Source organism: Rhamphochromis longiceps, linkage group LG3, assembly GCF_057381845.1.
Source record: "Rhamphochromis longiceps isolate RC_006_pf linkage group LG3, R_longiceps_female_GT1.1, whole genome shotgun sequence".
In the NCBI taxonomy this organism is placed as follows: Eukaryota; Metazoa; Chordata; class Actinopteri; order Cichliformes; family Cichlidae; genus Rhamphochromis; species Rhamphochromis longiceps.
In genome coordinates this window covers 51,403,415-51,419,496 of record NC_140559.1, presented here as the reverse complement: position 1 = coordinate 51,419,496, position 16,082 = coordinate 51,403,415, and the positions used below count along the sequence as shown (strand labels likewise).

Sequence of the window (16,082 nt, the reverse complement as noted above, 5' to 3'; positions counted from 1 at the left end):
TAGTTCCCTCAGTAAGTTTATACAGGTACACATGCACAACATGTTTTTAAGCAGTGATTTATTCAATGATTCAATTGTTTAAATAAATTAAACATTTGACTCATTCTCATACTGAAACTGAAACATCTATACCTGACACCTTACCTCTAGTGCATTTAAAAAAATTAGTTTGTCTATATTATTTTATGTATGCACATTCAGAATTGTCCATGAGTATATTTTTATCCATGTATTTGAAGGTATTATTTCTCAATTCAAAAGAAGTAAAAACAGGTGTGTTGTTTTCATCCTGGTCTTTGCAGAAACGGCTCAGCCTGAGGCTTTCAAGACGGTATGTTGTTTACAGATTGTGTGTGTGTGTGTGTGTGTGTGTGTGTGTGTGTGTGTGTGTGTGTGTGTGTGTGTGTGTGTGTGTGTTTTTAATGCTTGAAACTTTTACCCGTGAAAGTGTAGGCTAGCTTGCGAAGTTTGAGCATTTTTGACCACTTTCAGTTTCCATACAGCTCTGCAGCGCGAGCGCCGCGCCAGCTGCGGTACAGTAGTGCACTTGCGCGCGTATAAAGCGGGGCTCTGTCGGCTCGAGCAGATGTTCGTCGAGCTTCGTCCAGCTGGACTACATCAAGATGTCCGCTGAGAGATTTGAGAAAAAGGAGACTATAGACCTGAGGAAAAAATATATTGGGTGAGATAATTGCTCTCATTTGACAAAAGCAGGATTCCAAATTAATGTGGCAGTGGTCAAAAAGTGTAAGATACTAGAAAAACAATTAAAAAGTTTAATTTCGAGAATATCTGTGACATTTTAGCTATTGTATATATTTGTGGGTGTTTAAATGTATCCTACTATTTTACTTTTAATATGTATATTACATACATTAATATAATACAATATACAATAACTGGAATGAGTAGTAGTTCCTTTGTGTGTCTCTTAGGAATTTCACTGTTGTGTCCATGACTCATAATCTTTTTATCACAACATGAAAACCTACAGCTGCCCCAGCACGCTCCTACACATGTCACTATTCTGTTTTTTCTCTGCTGCAGGCCATCTTGTAAGATTTTTTTCAGCCATGACCCAATCAAGATTGTGGGAGCCAAAGGCCAGTATATGTATGATGAGAAAGGACAGCACTACCTGGACTGCATCAACAATGTGGCTCATGGTAAACACACATGCACTAGTGTATATACACAAAGTATACTGAAAGAAAGCAGCCAGCGCTGAAGTACCACTTTTTATCCCTGTGATGGTGTCACACCACAACAGCAAAACAAGAAGTTTATTATTACATATAGACCTATAACCAGGAACTCTAATTCAATCTTCCTTTTCTCAGTGGGCCACTGTCATCCTGATGTGGTGAAGGCAGGAGCTCAGCAAATGGAACTACTCAACACTAACTCGCGCTTCCTGCACGACAACCTTGTCCTGTATGCCCAGAGGCTGCAGGCCACGCTGCCTGACAAGCTGGCTGTTTGCTACTTTGTCAACTCCGGGTATGTTTACATGTTTTCACTAAACAACAAAAGGCAGCATGATGGAAGATAAGCCAGGTGTGTTTTTTTACTTGGGTGTGGATCACTGTGGGGAGGATAGAGGAGGCAGATGACGGGAGACCTAAATTTACTTTGATGATTATGCCTGGTGTGAACATGAGCCATAAAAGTCCTGCTGTGTCCTCAAATTACAGAGAAGCTCAAAACCCTGTAAAAAAGACTGCAGTGCAATCATACAGTCCTGTCAGCATTCAAGGAATATAGAAGCCTGTATGAGTGGAGGAATACCCCAAATGCTGAGGATCAGATTGCACGGTTTCATAACCTGTTGTTTGTCTAGATTTCTGATGTGTACGCTACATTAAGCAGACTATTGTTAGTCTGCTTAACAGCTGACTGAAAGTCGAGAAAATAAAAAGGTTCCGGGTGCCCTATTTACACCCTTTGCCCCAGTTCAGGAGAAGAATTATCTGCTCCGGGGCAATAACATTGTAGATAGTAATCCATATACCCTCAGACAGTATTTATCACTATGATGGGGATATAAATGCTTCGAGAAAGCTTACCTGATATAAATCTGGCATAACACAGGCCTTATTAAGGTGTGTGCAGTAGTACAAAAGTACACCTGTGTCCACTGAAGACATTTCTGAATTTATGGTTTGTCTTCCTTAGTTTAGGAGTGGAGAGCTCTTTAACCCTCTCAAGGCAGGCGTTGCAGATTTGCAACAGTTAAAAACTAACTTGATTACCCCACATACATATTTTATGATTTTTTTTTTACTCAGAAGTACCACTGCAGGACTTGGTTGTGCATTAGCAACAAAAAGTTTAATAAAACCAGAGGCACCAAGCCTTTAAAATAACAGACAAATGGGGCAAAGACCCTTGAATTAGTAAAAATGTCTTCATGTGATTTCATAGAGAGGTAAAGAAGCCCCACTAAGTTTTTACAATTAGCCTTGCATGACCTCACGGTGGGAACTGAAACAGCAAACTCCCTCTGACGTTCAAGTGATATCAGTGGTTTCACCTGTGTATTTTGTGGTGACTGAGTAACTCAAAGTAACCCTTGCCTGTTTGAACTTCAGCTCCGAAGCCAACGACCTGGCTCTCCGACTAGCACGGCAATACACAGGCCACAAAGATATCATCACTTTGGAAAAGTAAGTGCTGCCGTCAACCAGTCATTCTACAGAAAAAAACCTGGCGAATGAAAACAACAGTGATAATGAGCTGGTAAAAGTCTTACTAGTTAGTGGTTTGTAGCGCCGTGTGGCGAAAGGAGCTGGGTCTTCATGTGTCAGTGTTTTAATAGAATTTACTGCTTTGGCCCACAGTTTTCTTTGTTTGCAGTGCGTACCATGGCCACGTCTCATCGCTCATTGACATCAGTCCATATAAGTTCCACCAGCTGTCAGATACTGAGCAGAATCAATTTGTCCATGTGGTGAGTGCTTTTTCTCTCCCCGGCTGCCTGCGTGCACACTATTAAAACACCATAACTCAACTTGCTCCGCTGGGCTTTGGCAGCCTACTGAGTGTGCACCATGCATGCGTGTGCATATGTGTAGATAAAAGAGACACAGAATGAGACAGAGAAATAGAATGAAAGGGGTCTTTTTCTGCAGATTCAACAGGGTGTAATGTAAGTGGCTCTGAATAAGAGAGCAGCTTGCTGTCAGAGGCATATGTTGAGGAACACAGACAGTGAGAAGAATGGCAAACAAAAAAAGGAGATTATTAACCAAAAATCCTACAATGGTACTCAGGAGAAAGATTAAAATCCCCACAAAGAGGTAATTTTATCTCCAGACTGTTAGATTATTGTGGTCTTTTCCTTTTTTGAGGGTCTTTTGGAGTTTCTGTTTGGAAAATTAAAGCTCAAAAATGGTTTTTTTTTTACTTTTACAACAAGACATCCAGTGCACTGTGACCTAAAATCGTGAAATAATTTACAGTTTCTGAAACTAGAATTTGTTTCAAGATTTTCGGTTAAAAAAAATAAATACATTAAACATAGTAAATAATACAAAATTATGTCTTTTTCATCATTTAATGAGAACTTTAGGGATAAATTACACCTAAAGTACCACAATGAATTTAAGGGCTGTACTGTGTGCTGCTGTGGTGCATTCTGGGAATTGTGGAATGGGGTTTCCCTCATATTTCAGCTAAAACTCCAGATGAAAAAGAAGGAAAGGAACAAATCGCTTGGTTTAGTAGGAAATGAGTTCTCCAGCGATCTGAATAACACTGATCTCCATGTGCAGCTGACAGAGGCAATGTATAAAATGCAACACAGAAAAATAAAATAAAAATAAATTCATATATAGATATAGACAGTATTCCTTCACTCACATAAAGAGCTGCTTATCCACTTTTATCTAAACTTTTTTTAATATAATACGTAATTCAGCCACATGTTAGGTTTACTTAAAACCCATTAAGAATCCAGTTGGATTTGTGAATACCTTTGTAATATTTAACCATTTCTTGTCTCCTGCAGGCTTCCAGTCCAGATGTGTACAGAGGGAAACACAGAGCAGACCACCCTGATCCTGCCTCCGCGTATGCAGATGAAGTCAAAGATATAATAAACAAAGCTCACAAGAAAGGAGGCAAGGTACAGTTAATGAGAAGAAGCTAGCAATCCCAGGAAAAGCGTGAAAGCTGTGCATTGTTATAGAGCCAGTATTCAAATGCTATAGTGTGATTACAGGACCATGACACTAAGCAAGGACACAGCAGATGACTAAGAATGATTCTCAGCAGACTGTTAAGAGTTGTTCATTTTTGTCCACATGGACCTGTAACTACCTCCTCTCTCTTGTTTTGAACAGCCAACTGTAAAGGGAAGAGCTCAGGGTCAAAGATGACAGGATACATCCACTTGTTTTCTGTTTATCCGTCTGGCTTTATCTGGATATGTTTGTTCTCTTGTGCAGATTGCTGCTTTTATTGCTGAGTCACTGCAGAGCTGTGGTGGGCAGGTCATTCCCCCTGTGGGTTACTTCCAGCAAGTGGCACAGTATGTACCCAAGAAATCACACTCCTGACAACCTGAGTCTACCCCTGCCCACGCTGATTACTCTGCCCCTCTACAGGCATGTCCGTGAAGCGGGGGGCGTTTTTATCGCAGATGAAGTCCAAGTGGGCTTTGGGAGAGTAGGCTCCCACTTCTGGGCCTTCCAGCTTCAGGGAGAGGACTTTGTGCCCGACATTGTCACGATGGGAAAACCCATTGGCAACGGCCACCCCATGTCATGTGTGGTCACGACCAAAGAGGTGGCAGAGGCCTTCATGTCATCTGGAATGGAGTACTTCAATACAGTAAGAGTCTTATGCATGAACATCTGTGCAAGTGATAATAAATGAAAGCTATTTAAAAAGTTGCATACATGTTTTAACATAAAAGCACAAAAAGATTGCATTACATGATATTTGCTTTCCCTCCCAAGTTCACCAGAATTGCTGCTGACCTGTCCTCATCTTCCGTGTTTTTGTCCAGAGCTTCCAAGCACATCCACACATCTGTTTTTCCCATGTTGTGGAAATATGCTGCATTCAAGCCAGCCTGTTTTTCTCATTGAGTCTTGATTTGTAATTATTTCCCATGAAAAAAAACAAAACTAGGATGTATTTTCATCAGAAAATGAGTTTCTCTTTTGTTACCAGACATACATTAAAAAATAAATAAATCACTGCTCATGTGCTATCTAGACAGGTATGTGTTTAACATACTGTATGAAACCTTTATGGAGAGTAGGGTGTAGCAGATTTTCAGATTGATGGGAAATGTGAACTTGATCTCGGTGTCATCTTTCCTCTGTGTGTTGCTTATCTGTGGCCTCAGTTTGGTGGTAATCCAGTGTCGTGTGCCATCGGTCTGGCCGTCCTAGACGTGATTGAGAAAGAGGATCTGCAGGGCAACGCACTGCGTGTGGGGCAATACCTCACCAGTCTGCTGGAGAAGCAGAAAGAGAAGCACCTGCTGATCGGAGATATCAGGTGCGCTTACACAGCATGTGACACAGTGCAACATCAGATAAGCTGTCCACGTACTTTAGAACTAATCCTTTAGCAGTCTTTAACACCACACTATGCTGTGTTCCTATAAATCCTGGCTAAACGTGCAACCTAGTGACTTCACAGGGAAGTGTTGCTCTGAAAATTATTTAGAAATAAAAACAATACATGCAAAATTAACACCTTACAAACCCTGATGGTGTCACATCCTGCAGGGGTCGTGGTCTCTTTGTAGGCGTGGAGCTCGTCAGGGACAGGCTGAAGCTCACTCCTGCCACAGCAGAGGCACAGGAAGTCATATATAGGTAAGTTTAAATGTGGAAACTCATCATCATGATCATAATCTTTATTTATATAGCACTTTAAAACAACCACAGCTGACACAAAGTGCTGTACATTGGAACTAAATAATAAAATAAGATATAAATAAAAGCCAAATAAAAAAAAGTAAAACAATTCATTAGTTTTTTTAATAATTAATTTAATTACAAGAGAAACTAAGTTTTACCTAAAGCCAAAGAATAAAAATGGGTTTTAAGTCGTGTTTAAGTTAAGGGGCCTCTCAACCCTGGGGACATGCACCAGTACCGGGCTGTGAGAGTTGAGGCACTGGTGTGAAATTTATGGTTTTCAATGGTGTTATTGTTATTTTCTTTATCGTTTTTATCATTAACTTTGTTTCCCTGGGTCTTTTCCCGTGTGTTATGAGCAAATCTTCTTTTTTTTTTGGTACTGGCACTGGTTTTATTTTGTTGTATTTATCCACGACACCTTAAAGTCTGGTCGGTGAAAATATTGTCAGACATAAACCGGTCTGTGGCGCATATAAGGTTGGGGACCGCTGTCCTAGGTCTCAGTACTGCCAGGAGCAGCTGGTCAGCTGACCTAAGAGACCAACAGGGTGTGTAGGGATGAAGAAGCTCAGAGAGGTAAGGCGGGGCAAGATCGTGAAACCATTTAAAAACAAATGGTTTCACAAAAAATGAACTCTGAAAGACACAGGCAGCCAGTGCAGTGAGGCCAGCACAGAGGTCATATTCTCTCTTTTACCAGTTCCTGTTAACAGTCGTGCAGCTGCAGACGTAAGACCAACCACTGACTGACCCCCACATAAAGTGAATTACAGTAGTCCAGACGGGATTACTCAGATTAAAGTATGTGAGTAATCAGCAATACCATATTATATAATCAAACAGACTGCTTATATTATTCTGTACTGAGGATGGTTTTCAGTGGTTATGCTTCTGCAGTCCAATCATACAGTATATCACACAACAAAACAAGACTTATGAACCTAAGTAAGAATTAAAAATAAAGAGCGATAATAAAACCTGCATTGCTTACATGTATAAGTGACAGTAACAGTTTATTATCACCTCCTCCTCCTCCTCCTCTGGCTCTCTTAATGAATAATCCTTTACACAATGTACCCATGTGTGAAAGCACTGCATAATAAACCACTGTAACAATTTGAGTTCACACAAACGGCACTGAGCTCCACGAGGACTATTTTGTTCTTCCTGTCAGCTTGAAAGCTGCGTTTATTAATGAGACACAAGCGTGTAAGGCCTCATTAACACGCAAACTTGGCTTTCACATGACTGAGGTTGCAATCATACATGGACATCAAATAATGCTACTCCTGTCACACGGCACCTCAAGGTGTCTGTGCGTCAGTGCATCAGCATGCGGAGAGATTGCGTTCCCGTTTTAGAGACCTATAAAGTGTACAGTATTGGAGGTGTGTCAGCGGTGTGAGTTGGAAGTTTGTCAGCCAGGTTTGTGTTCTGTTTGCAACTTTTTGTTTTTGTTTTCACTCACTGATTCATCTATGGGCAGTGGAGTGCAGTGGTTAGCACTGCTGCCTCACAGCAAAAAGGTTCTGGGTTCAAATCTGATGCTTAGCTGCAGCATTTCTGTGTGGACTGTGCATCTTTTCCCTGTGCCTTGTTTGGTTTCACTCCAGCTGGTTTGGCTTCTTTCCGTAGTCCAGAGACATGCTCAATAAGTTGTGTGTGGTTCTCTGTCTGTCTGGTGAGCCCCCTCAAACAACCCTAAGCTGGAGAAGTGGTTAAGAAGATGTATGAATAAACAGTTCACTTTTGTTTTCACTTGATTTCTATTCTACTGCTTTAAGTGAGAATATGTGCAGTCAACAGCAACAGAGTGCTAAAAGGTTGATAACTTCTCCCAGGCTAAAGGAACAGCACATTCTTCTCAGTGCTGACGGACCTCATCGCAACGTGCTCAAGTTCAAGCCCCCAATGTGCTTCACTACAAAAGATGCTGAGCTGGTCGTGGAGAAAATTGATGTCATTCTCACAGGTATTTCCCCCCCCCCCCTTTGTGGCTTGTGTACTACTAGAAGGGTCAAGGTGTGTAAGCAAACTCTTAATCATACAGTGTGTTTTATTATGTTTGTTTCCAGAACTGGAGGAAGCATTGGACCTGAAGCTGAACAACACACTGACTGTAGAAAATGAAAGCAATAAAAGGAAAGTAAGTTTGACTTTGCTGATTATCAAAAAGTTGTTTTTTTTAATGAAAGTGTTCATGATTTTGCTGTCACCGGTTTTCATTTTGACTTTATTTCTTTACAATTTTTACGTGAAGCTGCTGACTGATGAAAACGGGCACAGTGGCGTGCTACACAGCAAAGGAAGCCGTCAAGGGTCTCCTCAACAAACCAAACAAAGCAAACGCCTCAGGACATAAAGCCGCCTGTGAACAAACACAAGAACTGACACAGGTGGCACATCTCTAGAGTTAAAGGGCCGTAATTTGATGATAAATGTTTTTATATTGATAATATACTGCATATCAATTAGATTGTCTTCTCAGGTATTTTTTTAATATTTGCATAATAGCATGTTTTTAGCTAGCTGCATAAAAATGTACCTTATTATGTGACTTAGCAGGGTACAAGAGCCTTATTCACGATATCAGGGAATCATAAATGGATCAATCTAAACATGTAGATCTGAAAATATGCATCAGTATCTTTGTGTGCCTTTAGCATTAAAAATACGGCCTTGCAAAGGCCATTACATGTTTTTACAGAGAAGTAACTGAACTGTAAATGCTGTGCAAATGCTCAGATGTTTCTTGTATGACGGTCTTGTTACTACCTCTGTCCTACTCCATTGACTGCAGATGAAAATTAACATGTATGGCTAAATCTGGAATATTTATATGACAAATTTAAGCACTCATGTTAATTAATATGCTTTGTCCCTTCTAAATATACACAAACATAAGTCCAGGAAACACCATTACCTGATGATCCTGTGATGCCATCTTCTGGAGGGAAAATGAAATGTGTCATATCTCCTGAACACTGCATATGCAAAGACGCCACATTGTTTGGCTGCTGATGTAAACTTGAGTTTAACAATCTTCTCAAAAATTCTGAGCATTAATTTTCTATTTAATCATTTACATTAAGTAGAAATCAAATCAAAGAAATTCAGAATCTGGATGAATGTGATTTTAAACAATGCCTTGTCCTATTAAACCGACTTCAACAGCACATAACAACCATGAGAAGGTGTGAAAAGGACAGTTTATTTCACCATCTTGTACAAAAATGCAACTGTGACAGGTTCAAGGCTTTCAAGGTTCATAGTTTTCTATACAAAAACGTACATGTGTAATATCACTCAGGCACCCATGTAAGTGGTTCACACAGTGCAAGTCCTAATTAGAAATTGGTGATTTTGTCCCATCAATGTTTGGCAGCTTCCTCTCCCTTCTTCCTTCTCTAGGTTCATTTCTCCTACTCCTCAGAACATGCTGGCTTTATCAACATGGCAAAATCATTAATGATGCTGTGCCTGCACGACATGTTCAGGTGGCAGAGTGTTGAATTTAAGCTGCTAAAGACCTTCTGCTCCACCAGCTTCATAGGAGGTTAAGAGAAAGTGGGAAAGGAAGTTACAAAACAAAGACAAAACCAGTGTGTCAGTGTAGTTTGGTCTAATTTCTTGAGCAAGGTCAGTGCTTTCAGTCCTTAATGGTTGTCGATGAAGGGTTGGCTGTATCCACAAACAGAACTGCATGTAAGTTTTCCACATAATTAATATCCTCTTCATTTGAATTTGCTTATTGCAAGTCTAGCCCATGAGATATCCCCTGAAAAGACAAATTAGCACAAATTAGACAACAGCTACAAAGAAGTACAATCAACAACTCAGTCTCCCCTTTAGACAGCTTTGTAAGCTCAGATTGGACAACAAGTATTTGACACGTGGGTCTGGATTCGATAGATTCGAGCTTCGACTTACGGCAGCTTCATGCGCATGAACACTCGGGCCATGAAGAAGCTGAGGAGCACGCTGACAAATCCAATGAAAAGCAGCAGGAAGCGGTTGAGTTTGGGAATGTTGGGTGCATTGGAGCGGTCCAGGATTATAAAGCCCAGGCCTCCCATTGTGAACAGGAAGCTGGATGCTAGTCCTTCCATAATGTACTGACCGTTTACTCTGGAAAACACATCAATAGGATTCAGCTTCAAATCTTTAGACTGTGTTTTAATTCCAAAAATCTTACACGCACCTGTAGGCCAAGAAGGCAACCGGTCTCTGGTGTCCATGCTCATCAGTCATTGAACCCACACTCGGTGGCTCTACGATGACGTCGTAGATGATACCTGTGCAGTGAATGGAGGAAAAAAAAAAGGTTGAATTCATAATTAATTAAGTTTAAGGTAAAGTCTGAGCAGTGAGAGCGCTGACTGAACAGAGAGGTGATAATCACCATAACATCAGTGATCAACAACAACTACAGCAAGATAAAGACAAAGTAAACTACAGATATTCAGTTAGTTTAAGGTAGGCTAGTTTGTTAGCCCTCTATTCTCTTATATTGTTTTGTGATGTATTACACGCTGGTTTACAAGCGCAACAAAACCCCGCAAATCTAACAACGCAACAAAAGCACGTAACTGAGTATTGGCATTAAATACTACACTGATAACATCAAATGCAACACAGAATTATCTGGCTAGCCTTCAGGCTTTTACGTTAGCTTAGCATTTACCTCCAGTGATGAGAAAGTAGGACACAATAACGATCGCATAGACAGTCATGGCCGACGGCATGTGCAGCCATGACGGTTTCTTCAGTTTTATGTTTGGACATTCAAGCACAGCAAAAGGTATACTGTATAAAGTCTCCATGGTGTATGAAAATATTTCCAGTCACCACAGTAGAGGACCTCTCCGCCGCTGAATGCGCAGGCGCAAACACTCGGTTGACGTGTCCCGGAAGTACATTTTTTTTCAGCCAACTAGGCGTTAATATTTTTTAAAGGGATTTTTTTTTTGTCATTTACTACTAGCATTAAAAACATATTGCATTTATAGTTACATTAACCCGATTTTATTTAAGAATCAATCAATAATATATATATATATATGTTGGGTAAGGCCAATCTTTTACTGTTTCGTTTCTTAAAGAGACAGTAATCTTTTAGAGGGTTTATTTAAGTGCACAGCTTTGTTGAATGAAACCTTACCACCCAAAACGCTCCTATGTAACCAGTTTCATTCATTTTTATTGACACTTCACTGCATTTAAATATTTCATTATTTTCATTAGTTAAAGTTTTAGCTGCTTCTTCTTTTCTTTTTTTTTTTTATTCCAGCGCAGTTGTGGTGTGGAGCACCTACAATTTCGTTGTGCATGTACAATGACAATAAAGGGATATACTCATCTATTCTATTCTTATGTTTTTTCCCCTTCACTGCGAAAGTCAACATGATCATGCTTTAATGGTCCTTATTCATCCAGGCATTTAATCATTTCGAGTGCCTTCATTGGAGGACACAGCAGAGGACGAGTTATTAATTTGTTTGGTGTTACAAGACCAAGCATCCATTCAAGATACACATGCATAATGCCACAATATACATTTGTTTTACTATGACTGCCACCAAAGGAGTTCTTGAGTGATACCTTGGATTGTTGCTTTTAAACAGTCACACATCTGATTAGCATCCTTGGTGGCTTAAACACTTCTGTATCAGTGAATTGGACCAATGGTTGAAAGAAACCACATTTAATGAAATATTTCATTTTGGTACTCTGAAATGTAGTTGGTACGCCTACTCCATAGCATCTATTTTAAAGCTTTAGTGACTTTTAGTCAATTACATGGTCATAATACTTACTTTAGGGCACAGGTGTTTCACAAGCCTAAAAAAAAAAAAAAAAAAAAATAAGTGTAGTTTTCTGTTCCATTTACTTGCGATCAACTACTGATCGCTCACATAATGCACAGGAAACTCAAATACCTCAAAAACACAGCTGTACGTTATGCTTGGACATGAAGTACCCTATCATAGCAAATGTCTTCTTCAGCAGAACTGAACCTTTAGACACTGCAAAACATGTCACAAAGGGCCCCATGAACACAACCAAGATCTGAACCTGCTAGCACCCCAAATGAAACTGAAGGCAAAAAAAAAAAAAAAAAAAAAAGGTACTGCAGAGTTTGATCCTAGGTGCACGCTTTTCTTCTCACAGTCCAGACATTTTTGAAGACTCCCTGTAACAGTCCTGCTGTCCAAACATGTTATTGTAACATCTTTAGTGATAATTTTGCATTTGTTAAACATGTATGCAAAAATTTATTTCCAGTTGCTTCCTTAATCCTGAGGGATCAACACAACAGAAGGCTCTGCATGTGTGAGGTCCCCCTTTAACCAGGGACCTGGCACAAGACCAGAGGAAAAAAAAACAAATCTTTGAAATAGACCCCAAACACACAGACTGTTCAGCAATTTCAATAAAAGAAAAAAAAAATGCTGCAACTCACAACATGTAGTGGATTTGTTTGACATTTTTTATTGTGGCAATACAAATACAGTTTACTTTGACTTCTGGCTCTGTGCCTGTGCCTTGAGCACCTTGACAACGATCTTCTGCTCCTCAATCAGGAAGGCACGCTTGATCCTAATAATAAAAAACAAAGGAGATCAATTAACATAATGAATTAGCTGATCACAGCATACCTAACAAGTTTGTATTTTAGTGCTTTCAAATTAAAGTTTGATGCCTGTATCAATCTATTTTCTCAGTAACAAGCATCAGAAGATGAAGGGAAGTGCATCTTTTACCTGTCACGCACACACTTGGCGCACATGGATCCTCCGTAGGCCCTGCTAACGTGCTTCTTGGTCTTGGAGAGCCTCATCAAAACTTGAGGTCTAACAGCGCGAATCTGTAAGAACACAGATATGGATGTTGAGAACAATGGAGGAACAAGCAATTGCAGAGTGACACTTTCAGCAGCACAACCTAGAAAAAGCTGGGCTCAAGGCAGTTGAGCAATTTTATAAGCTCACTTTATAAAAGCACGCTGCCGTGCCTCCCTGGATTCAGACCTGCCTGCAGTGGATCACACAGTGCTGATGACACAAAGCTGTAGGGGTGAACTGGAGGAAGGTGGATTTATATATACTGCTCTACAAATGCTGGTCACTGCAGTGATGTTTTTAATATGACCATAGAAAGATCTCGTAGTTATCTGAAGAACAACCACAGCTAGCTTAAACACCAGCAAGTTTCTTGCATTGAGAAAACTCAAAGGTTTTATCAAAAGTGTACATTTAATGTACTCAAGAGTAGTGAGCAGCTTATCAAATGGTCAGACATTTAGTGGAAAATGTTCAGGCCTCTATTAAAACAATAACACCCCCCCCCCCCCCCTTTAGAGTCGTTAGCGTAATCACCCAGGAACAACCCTAAAACAACCATGTTTCTATGTGTACACACACTTATTAATAATGTCCTTTCTCAACGTATTTGCACTTTCAAGTGTAAAAACTACTTATTAATACACTGAAATGTCCTTAATTCTCCTTATGAACCCACAACCACCAAAGCAAAGATGATGATGCACATATGTGCACTAAGAGGACCAGTTTGAAATCAAAGTTAACACTTTGAGGTATTTGTAACTTTTATAATAGCTGAATTAAAACCCATTTGAACTAAGGAACTTAAAAGAATTACAGAATAAAGTTTAACTGGGTGTCAAAACCCCGCATCCAGATCCCTCGAGCTGCCATACCACTCCAAGCTGTGGCGCCTGTGGGCTTTTCAACGTTAACCTACCTACAAACGATTTACTAAATTTGGCAGTTCTAACGAACACTTTGTTCCTGGCAGAGAGAGCGTGAGAACTAGCGCATTACCAACATGTTCTTTTATTTGCCTATTGAAAGAAATGACATATACCTGGTAACATTAGCTGAACCTGAAGTGGCATGTTGAGATCAACTGAACTTAAAAAAAACAAAACCCACTGGAAACACTGGCACCATTACAAACCTAAGGCACCGTCTATAACGTGGAATTGGCACAAGCCATTAGGCAGTGGTTACAGGGAGTAATAACGTAGTACTCAGGAATAAGCAAACAGCACCAAGTGAAAAGCTTCTGCTCCTGTGAAAGTTGATGTCATGTGCACACAAAATCAGGACATCTCTACTGGTGATTTCACAGCAACAGAAGAAAAGGCATTCGTGGTTGCAGGGAACTGCAGGATTTTCCAAGCTACCTTTCCAGTCCCCAATCCAATGCAGAATGCTTACTTCACCGGATTAATGTAAAAATGTACATTTACAAAAAAAGGAGGAACAAATATACGCTGATGCTTCAACAGCTTGCTGCACTATCGTCTTTACTATAAATCAACCTCATCTACACTTGGCAGTGAGGGATGCTAAGTATCCTAGTCCAGCGGTCTCCAACCTTTTTTGCGCCACGGACCGGTTTATGCCCGACAATATTTTCACAGACCGGCCTTTAAGGTGTTGCAGATAAATACAACAAAATAAAACTAGTACCGGTACCGAAAAAAAGAAGATTTATTCATAACACATGTGAAAAGACCCAGGAAACCGATCAAAACGATAACAAAATAACGCTGAAAACCATACATTTCACACCTGAGCCTCATCTCTCGCGGCCCGGTACCAAACGACTCACGGACCGGTACTGGTCCGAGGCCCAGGGGTTGGGGACTGCTGTCCTAGTCTACAAGTTCTGAAACACAAATTTAAACACAGAGCACCTTCTTCAGGTTACAATGGATATACTTACTCCACGCAGTCTTCCTGGGCAGATGCCACATGCTGACTTGGGGGCCTTGCCGACCTTCTTAGTGTACAGGTACACAATACGATTACCAGGAGTCCGTGAGCTTCACAAAAGCAAAAAGAGGGTGGTTTAGTTTTCTTCAGAGGGACCATGCAAAACATCACAGGAGATGTGGTGTATCATAGTAGCTACTAGCCTATATACAACTACAGCTCCGTCCTGGCATTATGTATTCATAGTCAGGGTACCAGCTCTATATAGATAGACATGCAGTGAGCAAATACAACCGGAGAGAGTTTACTTACAGTCTGGTTTTGTTGGAGGCGGTGTTGTAGGACAACCTACGGCGGTAAGTCAGGCGCTGCACCATCTTGAAGCTGAAAACAAACAAAATTCAGTTAACTGTAGTACACACCGCTGCTATGCTAACCCTGCCCGCTAACAGAGTCCACTCCATTACTTTAATGTTGGCTAAGTAAACACTGACCGGACTTGTTAAACCGGCACTCTCGTTTAAGAGAAACATCGTCTGCAGCCAATTTATCCTTTAAACATCCATTTAAACGCTACTAAAAGCTAAAACACCTCCACCGGCTTGTGCTCAGTACTCAAGAGAACGGCCTTCTCATGTCACACAAAAACTATGTCGTTAAAATCCAGTAAGTCATGAAATAACCCCATAGTTCAGAGCAAAGAGCTCCCCTGAGTAGTATATTTACTTGAACTAGACCACATTAGTTTATTAAAACGTAGGATTACAGTCGATTTTAAACTCATTATGTTTCTGAGGAAAGCAGGGACCGCCATACCTGCTGTCGCCGTAACCGGAAGAGGAAGGAGCCAGGCGGATGATGGGGGTTAAACGGCGTCCATGTGCGCTTTTCTGCCCCCTGCTGGTGGCTTGCTGTTACTACACATCAAGTATAATGTAATTATTGTGTCCTTTAAACGGCTTTATGTCTATAATTTGAAATGAACGTTTCCTCATGATGAGATTTTAAGAAAAGTAAAATCCGCTGATATAAAATTAGACAGTCTTTAATCATATTATACTTTAGTGCTGTTTTGCAGCCTTTCACATTTCTGCTCAACACTTTAAGGTGTTACTATGTCAATATGATTGGAAGCAATAAATGGGGGTGGGCTGCTCGCGTCTACTACTGGTTTACTTTCCACAGGCAGGAGACAACAGCCCATTTTCAAAGTAAATATTATGAGTGGTCCAAACAAAGCACAGGTGGAATTACATTGGATTACATGAAACTTTATTTATCCCTCGGGTGGGTTCCTCCGGGAAATTCAGAATTACTGCTGATGTCACAGTAACCTAATACAGTACAGTCATGAGACTGTAGGACCTCTCCTAACTTTTATTTAGCCAGGGTACTTAATTTTAAAGGAAATGCAATACACGCATTATCCAGTAGATGGTAGTAGACAGATGACAGA

General features: G+C 40.4%; 3 protein-coding genes across 3 annotated transcripts; 1 reads left to right on the top strand and 2 right to left on the bottom strand.

Moving 5' to 3' along the window:
• The first annotated feature begins 439 nt into the window (after positions 1-439).
• etnppl (ethanolamine-phosphate phospho-lyase) lies at positions 440-9,597 on the top strand. Its single transcript, XM_085400265.1, has 13 exons — positions 440-682; positions 1,048-1,166; positions 1,341-1,500; positions 2,592-2,666; positions 2,857-2,950; positions 4,010-4,126; positions 4,449-4,531; positions 4,608-4,833; positions 5,357-5,511; positions 5,745-5,834; positions 7,724-7,854; positions 7,958-8,028; positions 8,143-9,597. Exons 1-13 carry the CDS (start codon positions 624-626, stop codon positions 8,242-8,244), a joined length of 1,482 nt encoding a protein of 493 aa, XP_085256391.1. The 5' UTR covers positions 440-623; the 3' UTR covers positions 8,245-9,597.
• Positions 9,073-10,781, bottom strand: ostc (oligosaccharyltransferase complex subunit). The gene is made up of 4 exons (XM_085400266.1): positions 10,567-10,781; positions 10,084-10,177; positions 9,813-10,010; positions 9,073-9,660 (listed from the first exon to the last, which is right to left on the bottom strand). Exons 1-4 carry the CDS (start codon positions 10,703-10,705, stop codon positions 9,642-9,644), a joined length of 450 nt encoding a protein of 149 aa, XP_085256392.1. The 5' UTR covers positions 10,706-10,781; the 3' UTR covers positions 9,073-9,641.
• A 1,570-nt stretch (positions 10,782-12,351) lies between these two features.
• rpl34 (ribosomal protein L34) lies at positions 12,352-15,513 on the bottom strand. The gene is made up of 5 exons (XM_085400264.1): positions 15,443-15,513; positions 14,939-15,010; positions 14,637-14,736; positions 12,647-12,750; positions 12,352-12,482 (listed from the first exon to the last, which is right to left on the bottom strand). The coding sequence occupies exons 2-5, from the start codon at positions 15,001-15,003 to the stop codon at positions 12,398-12,400; spliced, it is 354 nt and encodes a 117-aa protein (XP_085256390.1). The 5' UTR covers positions 15,004-15,010; positions 15,443-15,513; the 3' UTR covers positions 12,352-12,397.
• Positions 15,514-16,082: the final 569 nt, after the last annotated feature.